Source organism: Mobula hypostoma, chromosome 2 (assembly GCF_963921235.1).
Source record: "Mobula hypostoma chromosome 2, sMobHyp1.1, whole genome shotgun sequence".
In the NCBI taxonomy this organism is placed as follows: domain Eukaryota; kingdom Metazoa; phylum Chordata; class Chondrichthyes; order Myliobatiformes; family Myliobatidae; genus Mobula; species Mobula hypostoma.
Window position 1 is genome coordinate 200,790,485 of NC_086098.1, and position 19,363 is coordinate 200,809,847.

General features: G+C 40.4%; 1 protein-coding gene across 1 annotated transcript in view; it reads left to right on the forward strand.

The window, feature by feature from the left end:
- The first annotated feature begins 16,128 nt into the window (after positions 1-16,128).
- prex1 (phosphatidylinositol-3,4,5-trisphosphate-dependent Rac exchange factor 1) overlaps positions 16,129-19,363 on the forward strand; it is a 209,860-nt gene continuing 206,625 nt past the window's right edge. Inside the window, exon 1 of the mRNA XM_063041400.1 lies at positions 16,129-16,732. Within this exon, the coding sequence (XP_062897470.1) occupies positions 16,592-16,732 (141 nt within the window). The 5' untranslated portion in view covers positions 16,129-16,591. The remainder of the gene's footprint in view (positions 16,733-19,363) is intronic.

Sequence of the window (19,363 nt, forward strand, 5' to 3'; positions counted from 1 at the left end):
TTTGCCAATAATAGTTGTGTCATCGGCAAAATTATAGATGGTGCTCGAGCTGCGCCCAGCCACACGTTTGTGAATGTAGAGAGAATAGAGCAGTGGGCTAAGCATGCATTCTTGAGGTGCACCAATGCTGACTGTCAGCGAGCAGGAGTTGTCATCTCCAATCCGCACTGACTGTGGTCTCCCAGTCAGGAACTCAAGGATCCAGTTGCAGAGGGAGGTACAGAGGCTCAGGTTTTGGAGTTGTTGATTAGAACTAAGGGTATGATTGTGTTGAACGCTGAGCTGCAATCAATAAACAGCAGCCTGATATACGTATTGCTATCTTTGAGGTGATCCAAGGCCGAGTGGACAGCCAGTGAGACTGTATCTGCTGAAGACCTATTGTGGAGATAGGTAAATAGCAGCAGGTATGGATCCTTACTGAGGTAAGAACTGATTCTAGCTATGACCAACCTCTCAAACCACTTCATCACAGTAGTTGTGAGTTCACCCTGCTCTTCTTGGGCACTGGTATGACTGTCACGCTTTTGAAGAGGTGGGAAGCTCTAGCTGCAGCAGTGAGAGATTGAAGATGTCATTCAGCACTCCTGCCAGTTGGTTGCCACAGGTTTTCAGAGCCCTGACAGGTATACCATCAGGGTCTGATGCCGTGCGAGGGTTCAGACTCTTGAAAGAATGTTCTGACATCGGCTTCCGTTACAGAGGTCTCAGGGTCACAAGATGCTGCAGGGATTTGCACAGGTGGAGTTTTAGTCTCCCTTTCAAAACATGTATAAAAGGCATTGAGCTCATCTTGGGAGTGAAACATCATAGCCATCCATGATGTTATGTTTCACCTAGTAGGAAGTAATGGCTTGAAAACCCTGTCAGAGCTGACACGCATTCAATTTTGTCTCTGACCCCACTTGGAATATTTTATCGCTCTTAAAATAACCTTCTGTAGGTTGTACCTGGATTTCTCGTATAGCACTAGTTCACTCGATTTGAATGCCACTGATCTAGTCTTCAGTAGATCAGAAACCTCCTGGTTCATCCATGGCTTTTGGTTTGGTACATCTGGTATGTTCTCGAAGGCACACTCTCAATCACACAAGTCTTGATGAAGGTGGTGAAAATTGAGAAGTATTCATTCAGTTTTGAAGATGAATCCCTGAATATTGTCCAATCTACCCACTCAAAGGAGGTCAGTAAGCAGCCCTCTGCCTCTCTTGAACTTATATTTTACAAGCCTAAACTTAACGTGCAGGAACTGCTGGGTTAGTGTGCCGATTTTGAGTATATAATTAGAATTAAAAATTCAAGAACGTGATACATCTCAATCGTCAGTACTGGAGGAGGATATGGTTGGCAACGAATACTGTCTCATTTAAATATGTTGACGAAACTATACCGTGCTTTTAACAATAAATGTATTCATAACCACAGTGAGGCAAATTTTGCTTCACCGGCTAAGTATAACAATAAGAATGATAAAGAAAAAGATCTGAATCCATGAGTTAATAGCCTTTGTAACACTGCTCATGAACAAGGAGTAGTGAAGTTTGCTTTAGGCCCTGTACCTTCCAAGGACTCAGTCCCACCATCCATCCCATGTCCGCCACACTCATTTGCTCTGACATTTGTTGTGGTCCAGTCTCGTTAAGAATAATGGATTCTGTCTTCATGGTCAATATCAAAAAACTGACTCTTACATTCTCTACTGTGCATTGGAAGGTACTTGTGGCATATCTACTTATTTCAAGGTCTACAGGTTATAGTTTTGGCATTACTAATCTTAATTTCTTCTTTGAAAATGGTGTTGTGCAGAGACACAATATCGTCCCTGGCTCCCAATAATGGAGCTAGTTTTAAATCCTTAGTGTTTCAGAGCTTCTAGCCAGGGATTTCAGTCAACCAAAGCTCAGCAAACCCAGTGCTACTGAACTGTTAGATAGAGTTTCTTTCAATCTGCTGGTTAACAGTGGTCCTCAACAGACCAGGGGACAGGCCTGGCAGTAGTGACCTGGCCTAGGTGGTTCAGCCGAGGGAGCGGCAGGTGGGAGGAAGCAGAAACATGGGAAGAGAGTTGGAGCACTAGCTAGGCTGAGAGCTAACCTGACCAGGCCAGGTGTACCATTACTTTTCCTGGCCAATATCCATTTGTTAGAAAATAAAAATGGTCTCACTGAGACTGGCAATGAATGTACACAAAGAGATGAGAGGTTGCTAAAGTCTGGCTTTCACTGAAACTTGCCCGACTCAATGTTTCAACTGGACAGGATGACTCTGTTCCACGCGGATAGGGCCTCCCTGTTGGGGAAATCAAAAGGACGTGGATTCCTTTGTATACTTCAGCAAAGGTTGGTAAACAAACTCGTCTGTAGTTAGCAATGTTCTATGGCAATTGAACATCTTACAATTAAATGCCAGCGACATTCCTGCTCCCGATATTTATTGTTGTGTTCATTATCATTGTCTATACCCAACCCCTCTCTCTGAGTGCGAATGCCAAGATCAAGCTTTACGGTATCATCGGCTCTCTACCAAGCAAGCATCCAGACAGTCTCTTCATAATTGCAGGAGACTTCAATCATGTTAACCTGCAGGACATTTTACCCTAATTCCTCCAAAGCATTACCATGGCCACTGGGGGAACAAACAGACTGCACCATGTTTATACGAACAGTCAAGGTACTTACAAAGCCACCCCATGCTCTCATCTTGGCCTCTCCCTCCACATCTCCATAATGTTCATCCCAGCATATGTCTGCTGCTAAAAAAAGAGAAGCCATTCAAGAGGACCATCGTTGTATGGCCTAACGAAGCATTCTCTGTGCTTTAGGACTGTTGTAAATTTTCAGGGAGGCTGCCACAAACGGAGAAGGCACAGACCTCAGGGAATATGCCTCATCTGTCATCAGCTACATCTGTAAGTACGTAGATGACGTTGGTACCTCAAGAATGGCCATCTCGCGGCCTAACCAGGAGCCCTGGTTGAACACAGAGATGCATTCCCTACTAAAAGGTGGAAAGCTTCCTTCAAGTCCGCTGGCAGAATAGCTCTCAGAGCAGCCAGGAGAACCTTCCTCAGGCATCAAGAGGGCAAAAGCCGCCTACGTACAAAAAATTCAGGAAAATCTAACTGATAACGATCCCCGGAATACATTATTAGGCATCAAAGGCATTACTGACTAGGCAAGGGAAAATAGGGTTGACAGTACCAGTGATGACTCCCTCCCTGACACGCTAAACAACTTTCATGCACGATTTGAGGCATGCAACACAACACCAACCACCAAAGCTACTCTCCTTCCAGGTGAGCAGCTACATCTGTAACAACAGCAGACACGAGAAGGACTGCGAGAGTCAATCCCTGTAAGGCTGCTGGGCTAGACAAAATCCCAGGCTGAGTACTCAGAGAGTGTGCACACCAGCTGGCTGACATCTTCACAGACACTCATCCAGGCTGCTGAAGCTGCATGCTTCAAATCAGTCACTATCATCTCTGTACCAGAGAACTCTACACACTCAGAACTAAATGTTACCGCCTGGTGGCACTGACACCAATCACCATGAAGTACTTTGAATGGCTGATAATGACACATATCAAAAACGTCATTCCCGCAGCAGTGAATTTCACCAATATACTTACTAACAGAACAGCCCTATGACAATCCCATTGCAACTTCCATGCACCAGGCCCTGACACATCTAGAAAACAAGGACACTTATGTCAGAATACTCTTTCTGGATTTCAGTTCGGTATTCAACACTATTATCCCACAGACCTTGGTGAACAAACTCTTACTCCTCCGTGTAATGCACCTCTGTGCATCTGAGTGTTGGTCTTCTTAACCGTACCTCACATAGTCAGGAAACACAACTGCTCCTCCCTCCTCATCAACCTCAACATCGGTGCCCCCCCCCCCAACGGGCTGTGCGCTGAGCCCATTGCTCCACAGTCTGCTCACACATGACTGCACGGCCAAACACCCGAGTAATCACACTGACACAACAGTGGTGGGGCTCATCACCAACAGCAAGAGACGGCCTACAGAGAGAAGGTCGAAGAGCTCGAGGCCTGGTGCCAGGCGAATAGCATTTTCCTCAGTGTCAACAAGACAAAGGAGATGGTTAATGATTTCAGGAGAACTCGCTCTGTACATTTGTGGCAGTTTCAAAGTCCCGGGACTGTACATCTTGCACAACCTCTTATGGTCTCAGAGTGCATCCTGCAAGAAGTTCACCAATGCCTCTACTTTCGGAAGTGGCTAAAGATAGCTGGACTATGCGCATCAATACTCACAACCTTCTACAGATGTGCAGTGGAGAGCATCCTACTGTGCTGCATCACTGCACGGTACAGAAACTGCACTGCAACGGACAGGAAGGCTCTACAACTGGTCGTCAAACTGCCCAATGTATCACTGGTAACAGCCTATCCACCATCAAGGACATATATACAGAAAGTGTGGGGAAAAGACCAGCGATATTATGAAGGATTCCACCCACTCTTCTCATGGACTGTTTGTCTAACACCTATCAGGGATGAGGCTACGAAGCGTCCATGCCAGGACAACCAAACTCAGACAGCTACTTCCCTCAAGCAGTAAGGCTGATCAACAGCTCCACCCATTAACCCAACCACCACACCCTCTACACCAATACTTTATCATTTCCTGTCAAAGTTACCTTATGTACAGACACTCCTGTACTTAGCATCACTTTATGTAGATACAATCAATCTACCTATATAAGCTATCTTATGTAATTATATTTATTGTGTGTTTTTATTGTGTTTTTTTGTGCTGCATCAGATCCAAAATAACAATTGTCTTGTCCTCCTTTACACTTATGTGCTGCAAATGACATTAAACACTTCTGAATCTTGAATTCTTGAATTCTGAGCTCCAGAATTCCATTGTTATGTCTCTCCAATTCTCCCTCTGTCTCTCTTCTTTAAGATGCTTGTTTAAACAGAGCTGGTACTTTACAACTCCAGCGACTGGAGTTCAATCTTGATCTCCACTGCTGTCATTCTGGACTTTGCTCAGTCTCCCTCTGAACCCAATGGATTTTCTCTGGGTGCTCCTGTTTCTGCAGGTTGTTACCTGAACTGTTGGCTGTAACTTTCCCCTAGAGTGCCGGTCAGTGATAGAATCTGAGGAGGTAGGGGTATGGGAAGAAGATAAGAATGAAATTGGGAATAGCGTAAATGAGTGCTTGGACACCTTGAGGCCAAGGGCCCGTTTCTATACTGTATATATCAATGCCCTCATGTACTTGTTCTCAGTTAGCATTCCTTGCTTAGTGTCAAATTTTTTTTTGATAACTATCCTCTGCAGCACCTTGGGTTGGTACATGATATTGAAAGCACTATATGAATGCAAATGTTCAATAACAAATCAATAATAGTCTGTCTAGAAAAGAAGATTACACAGACAATTCAAAATTGCATTCCAATTATCCATTCTATTTCCCTCCATGCTGTAGATCTTACCTGCCCTCTCTTATTCCACCTTTGAACCAGCCTACCTCTCCCTTGTTCCAGTATAGAATGAATATTCTCTCTTCATTTGACATAAATGTGAAACAGCTCAAAATGGTTATTTTTTGGCCAATTGTTTGTCATTGCTGCAGGTCATTAGTTAACATCTTATTTTCTTAAAGTGCAGTTATTTTACCCACGGAGATAAATTCCACAGAAACAGAAAGAGATTTCATTGTTTTGAAACTTCCTGTATAAAGTTAAAACCAGCCTTTCAAATAATATCTAAGCCAGTAGTATGGCTTGTCATAATAGTATGGCTCATCTTCAAGTTGCAGATTACTGTTTATATTTTCAGTGTCCACACTCACTAATGATCCTCTTCCTTTCTATCATGGTGAATCCACGGTGAACATTCTAACTGGCTGCACCGCCGTCTGGTATGGGAGCGGGGGGGGGGGGGGCACTGCACAGGATGAAAATAAGCTGCAGAAGTTGTAAACTCAGTCAGCTCCATCACGGGCACTAGCCTCATCTTCAAAGAGCAATGCCTCAAAAACGTGCCATCCATCATTAAGGACCTCCATCACTCAGGATATGCCCCCTTCTCATTGCTACCATTGGGGAGGAGGTACAGAAACCTGAAGACACTCACACAGTGATTCAAGAATAGTTTCTTTCCCTTAGCCATCAGATTCCTAAATGGGCATTAAACCTATGAGGCATCACCTCACTATTTTTATTCTCTTTTTGCACTACTTATTTAGTTTAACTTTTTACATATATACACTTCTTCCTGTAATTTACAGATTTTACTATTATGGATTGCAATGTACTGCAGTCGCGAATAGTAACAACAAATTTCACAACAAATACCGTTGATTCTGATTCAGTTATCCCTTAGATAAATAAAATAACAATGTTCAAAAACAATTCAGCTGAAGATTACTTATCAAAGAGTGGTAATTTAAAACAAATATGGTATAAGAGATTCTCCAGTGGAAATACTGGAGAAATACCTGGGGATAGAGTCCACAGGTAGAACAAAAGTGGTAGTTCACTAATAGAGCTCGTCCCGTAAGATTAGCACTTCTGCAGTTGTGTAGTGCTGAACTTGTTAGCATTTACACCAGACAATGATGACAATCCCTATGGAACTGCTAGCAAAGCTATGCAAAATTTAGATTAGTAACTTTATTCCATTTGATATTTGTCTTGGAACTTTGTACTGTTGGATTAGGCTGTAGAATTGTTATTTTTCTTGTAGTTTAACTTTGTTATGCTTGATTATATTTTTATATAATCACCTATATCCATGTGATTTCTCAGTGAGATTTTCAGTAGTTGTAGCTGCAGTTGACGTTGTATTTTTCTGGAAACCTCTTGGTTTCAATGACAGTTGCTACTGTACTTGAATCTGGGTATTTAATTGGTTAACTGTTAACTGTTGGAATTTCAATGGTATCACTGGTCTCACAGGGCTAGAATGTCATTACCTTCTACAAAACAAAACTAAGTGAGATAAATGACAATGTTTCGCTTCCAGATGATCTCAATGACATAGACTGACAAAACATAGAGGCAAGCTCCCAAAGCCCCTGACAACCCTGTAATTTCAGTCTCTGAGGCTGACAGCATCCTTCAAGAGGGTGAAACTATAAGAAACAACTGACCCAAACAGTATACCTGGCTGAGTACCAAAGATGTGTGCTAATCAACTGGCAGGAGTTTTTACTCACATCTTTAACCTCTTGCTTCGGCAGTATGAAGTACCTATCTGCTTCAAGCAGGCTTTAATTATACCTGTGCCCTAAAAGAATGTGGTAACCTCTTTCTAAGACTATTGTCCAGTGGCACTTACATCCACTGTGATGAAGTGCTTTGAGAGGCAGGTGATGAAGCATATCAACTCCTGCCTGAGAAGTGATTTGTATCTGCTCCAATTTGCCTACTAGCACAACAGGTCAACAGCAGATGCCATTTCATTGGCTCTTCACTCAACCCTGGAACATCTGGACAGTGAAGATGCTTACATCAGGATGCTCTTTATTGAAGTTTGCACAGATTCAGTATGTCATCTAAAACTCTAACAAACTTCTATAGATACACAGTGGAGAGTATCCTGACTAGTTGCATCAAAGTCCAGTGAAGAAACACCAGTGCCCAAAAACAGAAAAGCTGACAGAAAGTTCATCACAGGAAAAGCCCTCCCAACCATAGAGCACATCTACAAAGAGCACTGCGACAGGAAAGCAGCATCCATCATCAAGGGCCACTACCATCCTGGCCATGCTCTCTTCTCATTACTATCATCAGGAAGAACGTACAAGAGCCTTAGTTCCCATACTACCAGGTCTAAGAACAGTTATTACCCTTCAACCATCAGGCTCCTGAACCAGCGTGGGCATCTTCACTCACCAGAGCACTGAACTAATTATTGAACACAACCTCTGGACTCACTTTCAAGGACTCTACTACACATGTTCTCAGATTTATTTTTTAATGTATTTATTTAATTTTATTATTACTTGTATATTTTTTGTATTGGCACAATTTGTCAGACTTTTTGTGTAATTTATCATTGATTCTATTGTACTCCTTTGTTCCACTGTGAATGCCTGAAAGAAAATGAATCTCAGGGTAGTATTTGGTGACATATATGTACTTTGATAACCATCTTACTTTGATGTTTAGTATAAGAAAATCAAGGCACCTTTGTTTGCTCTCTTTTTCCTTAGACACTTTTCCTTCAGCTCTCTTCCTCTGCTGGCTCTCTCTTTCCCTCTTTATTTCTCACCTGGCTTCTCCCTTTTTTTCAGAATATCAGGACATGCAGTCCTCTTCTATTGTCACTTAGTAATGCATGCATTAAGAAATGATACAATGTTCCTCCAGTGTGATATCACAGAAACACAAGACAGACCAAGACTGAAAAACTGACAAAAACCACATAATTATAACATATAGTTACAACAGTGCAAGCAATACCGTAACTTGATCAAGAACAGGCCATAGGCACAGTAAAAAAAAGTTCAAAGTCTCTCGAAAGTCCCATCATCACACACAGACGGGAGAAGGAAGAAAACTCTCTTCCTGCCATGAGCTTCCAGTGCCGCAAACTTGCCGATGCAGCATCCTGGAAGCACCCGACCACAGTCCGACTCTGAGTCGTCTGAAAACTTCGAGCCTCCAACCAGCCCTCCGACACCGAGCACCATCTCTGCCGAGCACTTCGACCCAAGCCCCAGCCACCAGCAACAGGCAAAGCCGAGGATTTGGGGCCTTCCCTCCGGAGATTCTCGATCGCACAGTCGCAGTGGCAGCGAACCGGGCATTTCAGAAGTTTCTCCAGATGTTTCTCCATGCTTCTCACGTCTGTCTCCATCAAATCAGAATTGTGCATGGCCCCTATTTAACAAATACAATATCATTTCACTGGAGAGGCTGTGCACGCTGTGTCGCAACGCCATCTTCTCCTCCCGCCTTCGTCTTTGTACTTGTAACAGTTAATAAAATGATTGTAAGCAACAAGTTTTATGACTTTTCTTAACTTCCAAACAACCCTTGGATTGCAAAAGAATCAGGATAAAACAGTACCAACCTTTCCAATATTTAAAAATGGTATAATTTACAATGTGACTTGTGCAATAAAAGAAAATAGCTGCATTGCATATTGCTCTGTTATCGTGGGCAAGGATTTAAACCAGCTTCCCACTGAGTCACATGGTAATTCTGAACTCACCTTTTGTAGATCCATCATTGTTTACTTGCTCTATTAAGCCAGGCAAAGCCTAATGTGATATAATAACACCACATGGACTGGAACAACTCTGCCCCAAAAGAAATGCAATAAGCTTTGACAGACATGTAACCCACACCTCTGTAATCTAAGCCATCAAGCCCTTCAAAAATTCTGAATATTTCACATGTCCCCAGATACTCTAAACCAAATATAAATCAATTAAAATATTTAATTAAACAACTAATTCAAAGTATTGTTTACTACCACAACTTTTTTGAGACTTTGAAGTTGTTTATCTCTAAGTAAATGATGGCATTGCTTTTCTTGTGCAGATGTGGGAGTCACATTTCTCAGCCTAAGTATTGGGGAAATTTGGTAAATTTGCACTCTCTCTCTAGACTCTCTCAGGTATCCAATAGTTTTTCTGAAAGACTTGATCCAACACTTTATGTCATGGAATTCCAATAACAGTTCATTCAGACAGAAATAGGGGACCAATTGTAAAAGCAACATCTTACTGGAGATGTTCTTCTTTTTTTCTTTAAGTTAACAATGACTGCTTCCACTCCAGTTCTGTGGGTTCTGAGATGGCTGATGAGTCTGTGTAGAATCTGCAGATTCTGCTGCGGGAATCATAGGTGCTGTTTTATGGGACACATGGTAGTCTCTGATGTATGGTTCTGTCGTGTAGAATTGAGAAGTTCACAGTAGTCGTTGTCCATTGGCATTGATAAACTCTTATACATTGGCTAGTGACATGATATGCTGTCATCGGGCAAGTAAAGTTCAAAGTTCAAAGGCAAGGTGTCCCGGGTTCAAATACAGCCGGCTCCTAGTACCCCTGCTGGGTTGAGCATAGAGCTAGCAACTTGGCCTCATAAAAAATAGACACAAAATACTAAAGAAATAGCATGGTTTCTGTACCTGTGAATAGCTAAGCGAGTAAAAGATGAACTGATTTCCAAAAGGCATAAAGTTAAAGATGACACGTTCTTTAATATTTTAAGCAAGAAAACATTTTTATTTCCATCTTTTACAGTTTCAAAATAACAAAAAAGGAAACAGGCCCAAAGCAAAGGTTTGGGCGTCCTGCATGGCAGTACTTAGTAACACCCCCTTTGGCAAGTATCACAGCTTGTAAACGCTTTTTGTAGCCAACTAAGAGTCTTTCAGTTCTTGTTTGGGGGATTTTTGCCCATTCTTCCTTACAAAGGGCTTCTAGTTCTGTGAGATTCTTGGGCCGTCCTGCTTGCATTGCTGTTTTGAGGTCTGTCCATAGATTCTCAATTATGTTTAGGTCAGGGGACTGTGAGGGCCATGGCAAAACCTTCAGTTGCACTTCTTCAGTTAGTCCATTGTGGATTTTGAGATGTGTTTAGGTTCATTATCCTGTTGTAGAAGCCATCCTCTTTTCATCTTCAGCTTTTTTACAGACGGTGTGATGTTTGCTTCCAGAATTTGCTAGTAATTAATTGAATTCTTTCTTCCCTCTACCAGTAAATGTTCCCCGTGCCACTGGCTGAAACAGAGCCCAAAGCATGATCGATCCACCCCATGCTTAACAGTTGGAGAGGTGTTCTTTTCATGAAATTCTGCACCCTTTTTCCTCCAAACATACCTTTGCTCATTGCGGCCAAAAAGTTCTATTTTAACTTCATCAGTCCACAAGACTTGTTTCCAAAATGCATCAGGCTTGTTTAGATGTTCCGTTGAACCTTTTGAATAGAACTTTTTGGCCGCAATGAGCAAAGGTGGATGCCTAGGGAAAATCCTTGTGATGATTTTCTCTCAGACAAATATGTACACCTTCTTGATGCTGGTCACGATCATATTGTTTCTGTCATTCTCAGGCATGCTCCCTTCATTCCAAGAGACAAAATAAAGAATTCACCAGGATTAATGCTCCACTATATTTTATTAGTTAGACATGAATTGCACTTGTTCCAGAATACTGTTGCCTTTCAACTGTTGTATGGTCTTCTTACCTTCTTGTCCAGCTCAAGTAATACCAAGGCTGTGAAAATTAGTACATTGTCAGATGACGAGATCTTCAAAATGCTCCTTGTTTTGAGTATTCACTGCTTTTCTATCTGTGGTCAGCTCATCACTGTTCTTGGCTCCAGTTGTGATAGATCCTTGTATGTTTGGACAATTGTTACTTTTGCTATTACCACAGAATACAGGTGCGTGTGGTTACTGCCCATTTACTACATCAATGTATTTTTTGCACCCATCATCTGTTCTTTAGATTTTTTTTTGTTGGACTTCAGTTTATAAATGTTTGTAGATGTTTTTCGTTGTCCTTGAAAAATGACTGCCTTCTGAGTCTATGAATGCCTTGCGTTAACAATTACTGAGCTTGTGGATCTGCTGGTAGTTCTCATCATACTAGTCTTGGAGATTCCTCGTGTGATGCCATTGGGTTTGCTGACCGTGAAGTTCTAAACTCAGAAGAAAACCTTAAGCCCTATCCAATGTAGGTAGCTATGAATACCCTCACTAGAGCGAGGTTATACAGTAACTACCCCATCTTCAAAGACTAGTTCACTTCCCAGTTTATTCATATGGGGAGTTTAGCTGCGAATAACCAGTATTTGAGCGGTGGGTCCCCTCTCCCTAGTAAGGAAAAGCTACTTCCAGTTAACAAAGTGATTAAAACACAGTTCATTTATTTTTAGTGTTACATGTTTAAATTTAAACAACATTCATATGTTGTGACTATGATTAAAGTCACCAGAGAGATGCTGAAGCTCGTGATGTAGAAGTCTTTTTTCTTCACAACAAGCAGACATTCTCCTGGAGATATTCTTGGTAGAGGCCCACAAACCAAAAAAAAAGTTTCACATTTATCACATAAGATCTGAGTTAACAATAAGTGATACAATACAATTTCAATAGTTACAGATATATTGTTTATTCAAAACTTTTGGTTGACAAATGGTTCCTTTGAGGAACATATTTACAGTGGAAGCACATTCCAATGGATAAGACAACTAGGAGGTTCAAATGCCTGTGTTGGGTAAAAGATAATAACATGGATATGCTAAACTAAAAACTTCTAGCTGCAGCGAGCCAGATGAAAACCTTAGTAGCCTGGATTTATACAGGCCAATTAACACAACCCCAGTGTTTCAATATTTGATATTCAATGTTTCATATGCAAGCATCTCATGGTCACCATTTTACAGACATATTATTTGCAAAGCTACGCTTTTAACTTTAATTACTGCTTGCAATTTACAATTTCCATTAAGAACTGAAGACTGGATCTTGTTTGAATTAATATCTGTTATATTTACATAACTCCAGAATTTGCCACAACACATAAAACACATTTAAAACTCACAGAGAATTTTTATCTTATAAAAGGATATTAAATACCAAACAATTACTAAAATACAAAGGATTTCCAAAACACTGGTACGGTTTCTATAAACTAAAAAGACATATCCACGATTTGCAGATGAACAAGTTGTCTGTCGCAGAAATTGAAGGCAGAGGAATATATTCTCGTTCACCCCCTATTTCTGTCATTCTGCTTGATGTTCGTGTACCACTCCTATAACCCTAGATTGTTCTCTACATTTATACTGATTCTTTGCCACTTGTGCGACTTCACATGTGATATTTTTCAGATAACTTTTAACACAAATGGTCTAATAGCTTATGGAGTCAGACCTCCGAAGTACCCACAATTAATGCTGTGAAGCTGACTCTCTTGAGTACATAAAACTTGCAATATTAACATATCAGCTATTTGATTTGCTAAGTGATAATATCAATCTGGTTTTGAAGCTTCCTTGAACTAAATAGCTTAGCCAACAATGTCCAGTTTGAAACAAGCCAAATTAAATAACTCATTGTCTGATACTGCTCCTCCTCAGCAGCACGTCTGTACTATAGACAGTGCTTGTTTGCATAGTTGTCCTTTTACCTTCAAATGCTTTCCATTTACATTAAGAACTGAGGAGAGGGTCCCATTTATGATCAAAAGCTAAACAAAGAATATTGGTTAGAAGTTTAACTTACTCAATAACAACACTTCGATCAATAGAAGTGTCAGCTGCTTGTATTTAGAAAGCTCAGCTTGGCAAAAGAACGAAAACAATACAAGCCTTCCACCCCATACAGTGCATATCCATTCCACTAGTAGGTAAGTCAGTAAGCTCTTCGCAGGTTATATTTACGGCAGGTGGGCTCCGTGGGCAAACTGTAGCTCCTGCTGATTGGAAGTCATCAGATTGTCCATGAAATCCTGTGAACAGAGCTCTTGTTGTGTGATGACAAACTGTGTAAAGTGATGGTCATTCATTGTTATCTATCATATTTTTCATCTGCAAGTGGTATAGACAACCTCTGGGATGACAATGTAATCTAGCAAGTGCCAATGCTTAGATAATCAAAGTTACTTCGAGATTGCATGGTTGTTCTCTGATGAAAAAAGAGCACAGTGCTGCAATTACCTTTTCCCACTCCTTCCCTGCCAACCATATCTTTCTAAGATTTCTGCTTTCTTTGACCTGGTACCGAAGTCTACAAGAAGACATGACTGTGGCTGGGCATTCATTATGTGTGCATGTACTTCACTGCAAGGTGTGCCTGCAGTTTTAAATAAGCCTTCAGAAAAATATTCCTAATACATATCAAGGACCTATATTCATATCTTACACATCTGTGCAGATTCAGAAACTGATTTGATTTATCGTGTGCAGATGTATCAGTGTATTTAATAGCCTGCCTTTAATTTTAATCCTTGGTTTGATTCCAATTTCTGCATTGAGAGATGGCTGAGCCACCTTGATTACAGACATGACTGTTGAGAAAATACTTCAAAGTCAATTTTTTAAAATAACATATGGTTTTGTGATAGACAAGGAAAAGAAAAGAAATTCTTGGGATAACATACTCTGTTACCTACAGTAAGTTTATTTGAAATATGCAGTCTTGGAAGTCACATGTGCCCAAGATTCATTATCTGGTCACTGCACTGAAATTTGGTAGCATTTGGATCAGTGGCCTTTCATGACAGTTGCTGGAAACATGAGTGCCAAAGGAGGGGCATCAAAGAAAATCAATATGTTAGTGCAAGACAGCTACAGATGAAAACTGTACAAAGGATGATGGTAACAATGAGTGATGGAAATAGGGTCATGGTGATATTGAGGGCAGGAATGAAATAACTGTCTTTGACTGAGAAGGCTAAATGGATGGCAAGAATATCAACCTTCATTGTATTCTCTGGTAAACATATGGTTCCTTTCAAGAATTGAGTATCAAGAGTTGGTGTTGGTGTCAGTTTAGAACAGTGACAAGACAACATGTTATGAAGAAAAGAATATTTGATGAAGAAAAGCTCAATATTTGAGGTGTAGCTGAGAGTTTTTTTAACTGAAAGAATCATTAAACTGGAACAAGTACAGAGATGATTTACGAAAATGCTGCTAGGACTTGAAGGCCTGAGTTACAGGGAGAAGTTGTGTAGGCTCCAACTTTATCCCTGGAATGTAGGAAATTGAGAAGTGACTTGTTAAAATCACGAGAGGCATAGATAGGGTAAATGCACATAGTATTTTCCCTAGGGAAGGCGAACTTAAAACTAAAGGATATCGGTTAAGGAGGTTTTCTTCACGCAAAACCTGGTGCATAAATGGAAATAAGTTGCCAGAGGATGTGGTTAAGACAGGGTACAATAACAACATTTAAAAGACATTTAGATAAGTAAATCGATTGGAGGGTTTTATAAAGAGGTAAACGCTGACAAAAGGTGTTACCTCTACGACTTCCTTTGACAGCTCATTCCAAATAACCGCTATTTTTCTGTGTGAAAAGCTTACCCCTTAAATCGCCTTTAAATTTACCCCCCTCACCGTAAAACTATACGATTCATTCTTAGACTCCTTTGCCCGAGGAAAAACACTCTGCCTATCCTTTTTATACCCCTTATAATTTCGTAAACCTCTATAAGATCACCACTCAACCTCCCACATTCCAGTGAGAAGAAACCCAGCCTATCCAATCTCTCCTTCTAATTACAGATCCCCCCCCATTCCGGGCAACATCCTGGTGAATCTCTTCTGCAATCTTTCTACCGTCACGATAGTGTCCTGTAGAGTGCCCCTTTCATTGAATTGAGAATTGGATGAGTTTCAATCATATTATTGCATCAGAGTAAAACATATCTTTGTCTTAAATTAATGCAGTTCATGGTTAAATACTCATTGAAGAAAAATAAAGCTACTTATTTTCACAGTCTTCTCAGATGAGTTTTGTATAGATCTCGAGCAAGTCGAATCTACCAAATGCATTTGTAAAGATTGCCCTCTAGAGTAAAAAAGGGACATTCTAAGGAATTAGTTAATTCGTGTTTTTATTTTTTTTCTGTAAATAATGGTCGCCCTTGTGAAAACAAGTAAAATTTCTTCAATTTATCTTAACACATACCTCCACGTTAATAAAAATTACTGTGCTGCAGTCGAAGAGAATAGCGGAATTCTAGACAACGCGAAGGCCAAAAGTAAGGGACCATCTCCAACATTGCAATTTTAAAAAATTGAGGTACTGAAAGATATTTCCATTTTTCAGGAATTCAAGTTACTATTTAAAATAAATCTCCAAACGGTAAAGTTTTGTCTTTTAACATAATTACTGTAAAACGAAATTACTCTTTTAAGCCAACTAATTCTGTGCTTTGCATCAAGCAGGCAACATTGCACTTTGAACATGTTTAGCAATTAAACAAAAGTTCAACCTTGCCATAGTGAGACCCACTGTCTTGAATCTTCGTAGTGTTGAAAAACGTTATTGGCAAAAAAGTAACAATTTTAGTTGTGGATGGCTTTGGTTCTAACAGTTGCTTTTTGGCGCCCAGTAGGCAGAGCAGCCGGAGTTTTCGGTGAGATTTTGGAGACGGTCCCTTTACGTGGTTTCTGAGCATGTGCCTGTTGTCTCATTGGCAAAAAGCGGAATCCTGCTGGACGGTAGCATTTGCTGCAGATTTTGGCAATTTGTAACTCAGTTCCATTCTCTTTATCTCAGCCAGTGTTATGGTGCTTGTTTTATTTTGGCTTTCTTGCTCTAGCTTTAAGTAAGTTCGGCAGAAGTTTGAGAACAAATGTGCTATAAGTCATCCGTTTCACGTTGCGAAGAGTCTTCTAACGGAGTTGTGACTTCTCCAAGGAGCCGTAAAACCGAACCCTTCAGTCTCGTATTATCGGATAGAACGGAACAGGGAAGCCAGCAAAATGCTAGTGGATCCGAACCAAATTGATTCTCAAGTCTTTTAAAGAAGCCGCCTGTTCTGAAGTGATAGAAATTTATCTTCACGTGTATTTTTTTTTGTTTTGCCTTTGAACTGTCTTGTTTACTTCTAACAGCACAGAAACATGGACGAAGAAAGTCACCAAGAAAATGGAGTGGAGAGTGGAAAAGACACCGATCGGCAGCTTCGCTTACGTGTGTGTGTGATGAATGAGATTTTAAAAACAGAGAGGGACTACGTGGGGTCCTTGAAATTTCTGAAGTCTGTAAGTTTTTTTTGTCCTCCTAGAATCTCTGTGTAGTTTGTTTTGTCTTTCTGGGATGTGAAATCACTCTCTCGGATCGATATGTTAGCCCGCTGGGTGCATCAACACAGTGTTAGCAATGTTTAAATTTCACGTGGAAGGGCTTTGTGATTCTTTTTCCGATCACTAGCCTCTTAGCTCCGAAAATACTGCGCTCGTTGTCATTTGAAACTGTGTGTCGAGTCAGATTTCCCTTCTGGGGCCGAGGTGCACGTTGTTGGATCTAAGGTTCACTGTAAGCTATTCTGTTTAAAGGGCTTCGAAAATGCAATTTGTGGAAGTTCTTGTCTGACTAATCTTGCATTCGCGGTGGTGCATCAATTGGCCAGTTAACTCACACAATACGAGGAATCGTTCCATCGGATTTATGGAGACTGAAATGATTGTGATAATGAATGCTTGACTTTGTGGCTTTTCTCAATAAAAATGTCCACGGAGATGGGTAAACCCCTCTTTTAGAAAATACTCAATGTGAATCATGCAAGACTGCTTCTAGTTTATTTTAAAACGGGTTTAACCGCCCCATTGATGTTTTTGTTTCTACTTGGTCCATGATTCTGAAATTAATTAGAGGCTTTTTTTTTGGGACAATAATTAAGTTTGTTGCTTCGGTGGTTTCCTGTCGAGGCAGAAGGTTCGCTTACTGCCGATAAGCCTTCTTGGGCTGAAAGGTGTGCCATATGGTTTGTGTAAAGTCAAATCTCTGTTTTCCAGACACAATGAGAGAAAGAGGAAAGGCTCAGTAAATCAGTTTGCCCTTCCCGATTGAACATCTGAGCATTTGGCGGAAGCCCCTCGAGCAGTCTCATGGGACCTGAAACAACCTGCCATTATTTATAACATCTCTGAGCAAACCGACAAGATCGACAAAGTTAGATCGAAAATGTTGATTATGTGTTTAGGTAGAGTTAGGTTAAGGTTTCGGTTAGATTCTGGTTATTGTTGTGTAAGTCATCCAGTCAAAGATTTTCTCCCTATTTGTTCCTAGTCATCCACTCAGCACACCAGAGAGCATTTCGCATATTGCAACTGAAGGCTGCAATAAATGAAGTACAGTATTTTTCTTTGGTTTTTGTTGATCTTGATTTCAATGATTGGTTAAACTGATGAGTGGGATTTGCGCCACTACATTGCTAAGCTACAGATGTTAACTGCTTGATTTTGTATCGATGTACTGCTTCAGTGCCGAAAGGTTCAGTGAATTTAGGAAGAGGGCTGAAGATGGGCTGCCCACTTTCTCTGTTTTCGTATCTTCATTGATTCATTTTTGCAGAATGGGCTTGTAAATAGCAAATGATTTGTATTTGTTGGTGGGATCAACTGAACTTCGAACGTGCCTTAAATCTTGAACAGTGAAACATTTGGTATCGTCGGTCTGGTGCTGTTAAAGGCTTTTTGCTGTTCTAGCAGGCTTTAAGAACCTTGGGAGGGAGACGAGGGGTAGGGTGACACCTCACTCAGTTGCTGAGTGACTAAATGTACTCTCTAATTCATCAAGCACAGATTGAGATTTTTGATTAGATACAGTCAAATGGTTGTTACTGCTTTTGAAGTTGGAAGCTTTGCAATCAAGTGAGAGTTGCACGTGGCATGTGTGTAGAGTCCAAGCTCCGAGAGGAGAAACCAATCATTATTGAGAAAGCTGTCCAGCCGTACTGAGCTGATCACTTGGCATCCTTCAGGATGCACAAGCCTCAAAGTTGGCATGTGACTTCAGCAAAATTTCTTGTATAAGAACTTGTCTTGCACACTTGCATATTAGTAACTTGGCACATAACTTGATGCAGTTGAGGATATCTTGAATATCAAAGTACTTGCATGTTATGATCACTTATCTTAACCAGATAATTCAGGGAATATAGGGCAGATCAAAGTAAATCAAAGTTCACACTGTATGTCACCATATACAACTCTGAGATTCATTTTCTTGTAGGCATTTGCAGTAAATACAAAGAAACACAATAGAATTGATCAAAAACCGGATACAAGAAGGCGAACAAACAGCCAATGTGCAAAATACAACAAACTGGAAATGCAAAAAGAAATAAAACAAACAAACAAACAATGTTCCCTCTAACTTTTTTTAAAGCTGCCTGAGCCATTTGTTGCTCTGAACAGGAAATTTTTACGTGGCCTGAAAACTGCATGACACTAATTTTTTTTGTAATATGGATATTCAGAATGAAAATTGAAAAATCACATACCTTTTTATTAATTGAAGGGTATAATAAAATACAGTACAACAAAGAAAATCATGTTTCGTAAACCTTTTCTCATCTTTATTACAAATCCGCTATCTATAAACACCGTCTAGATGAATTTTGCATTCAGATGAAAGACATATCTGAATCCTCATTAGATCATCCAAATGTTCAATTCTAGTCTGTTTCTGGATTTACATTTGTTTGAATTCGTAAGATGTTCATAGTCAGCACTAGAACCTTGAAATGTTCCAATGACGTCAACAAGAATTGACAGTTCTTCAAATTATTCGTTTCTAAGCACATAGTTCAACATATCTGAACCAGCTGGAAAAATGGACAGAAAAATGGCAGATGGAATTTAATGCAGACAAGTGTGAGGTGTTGCACT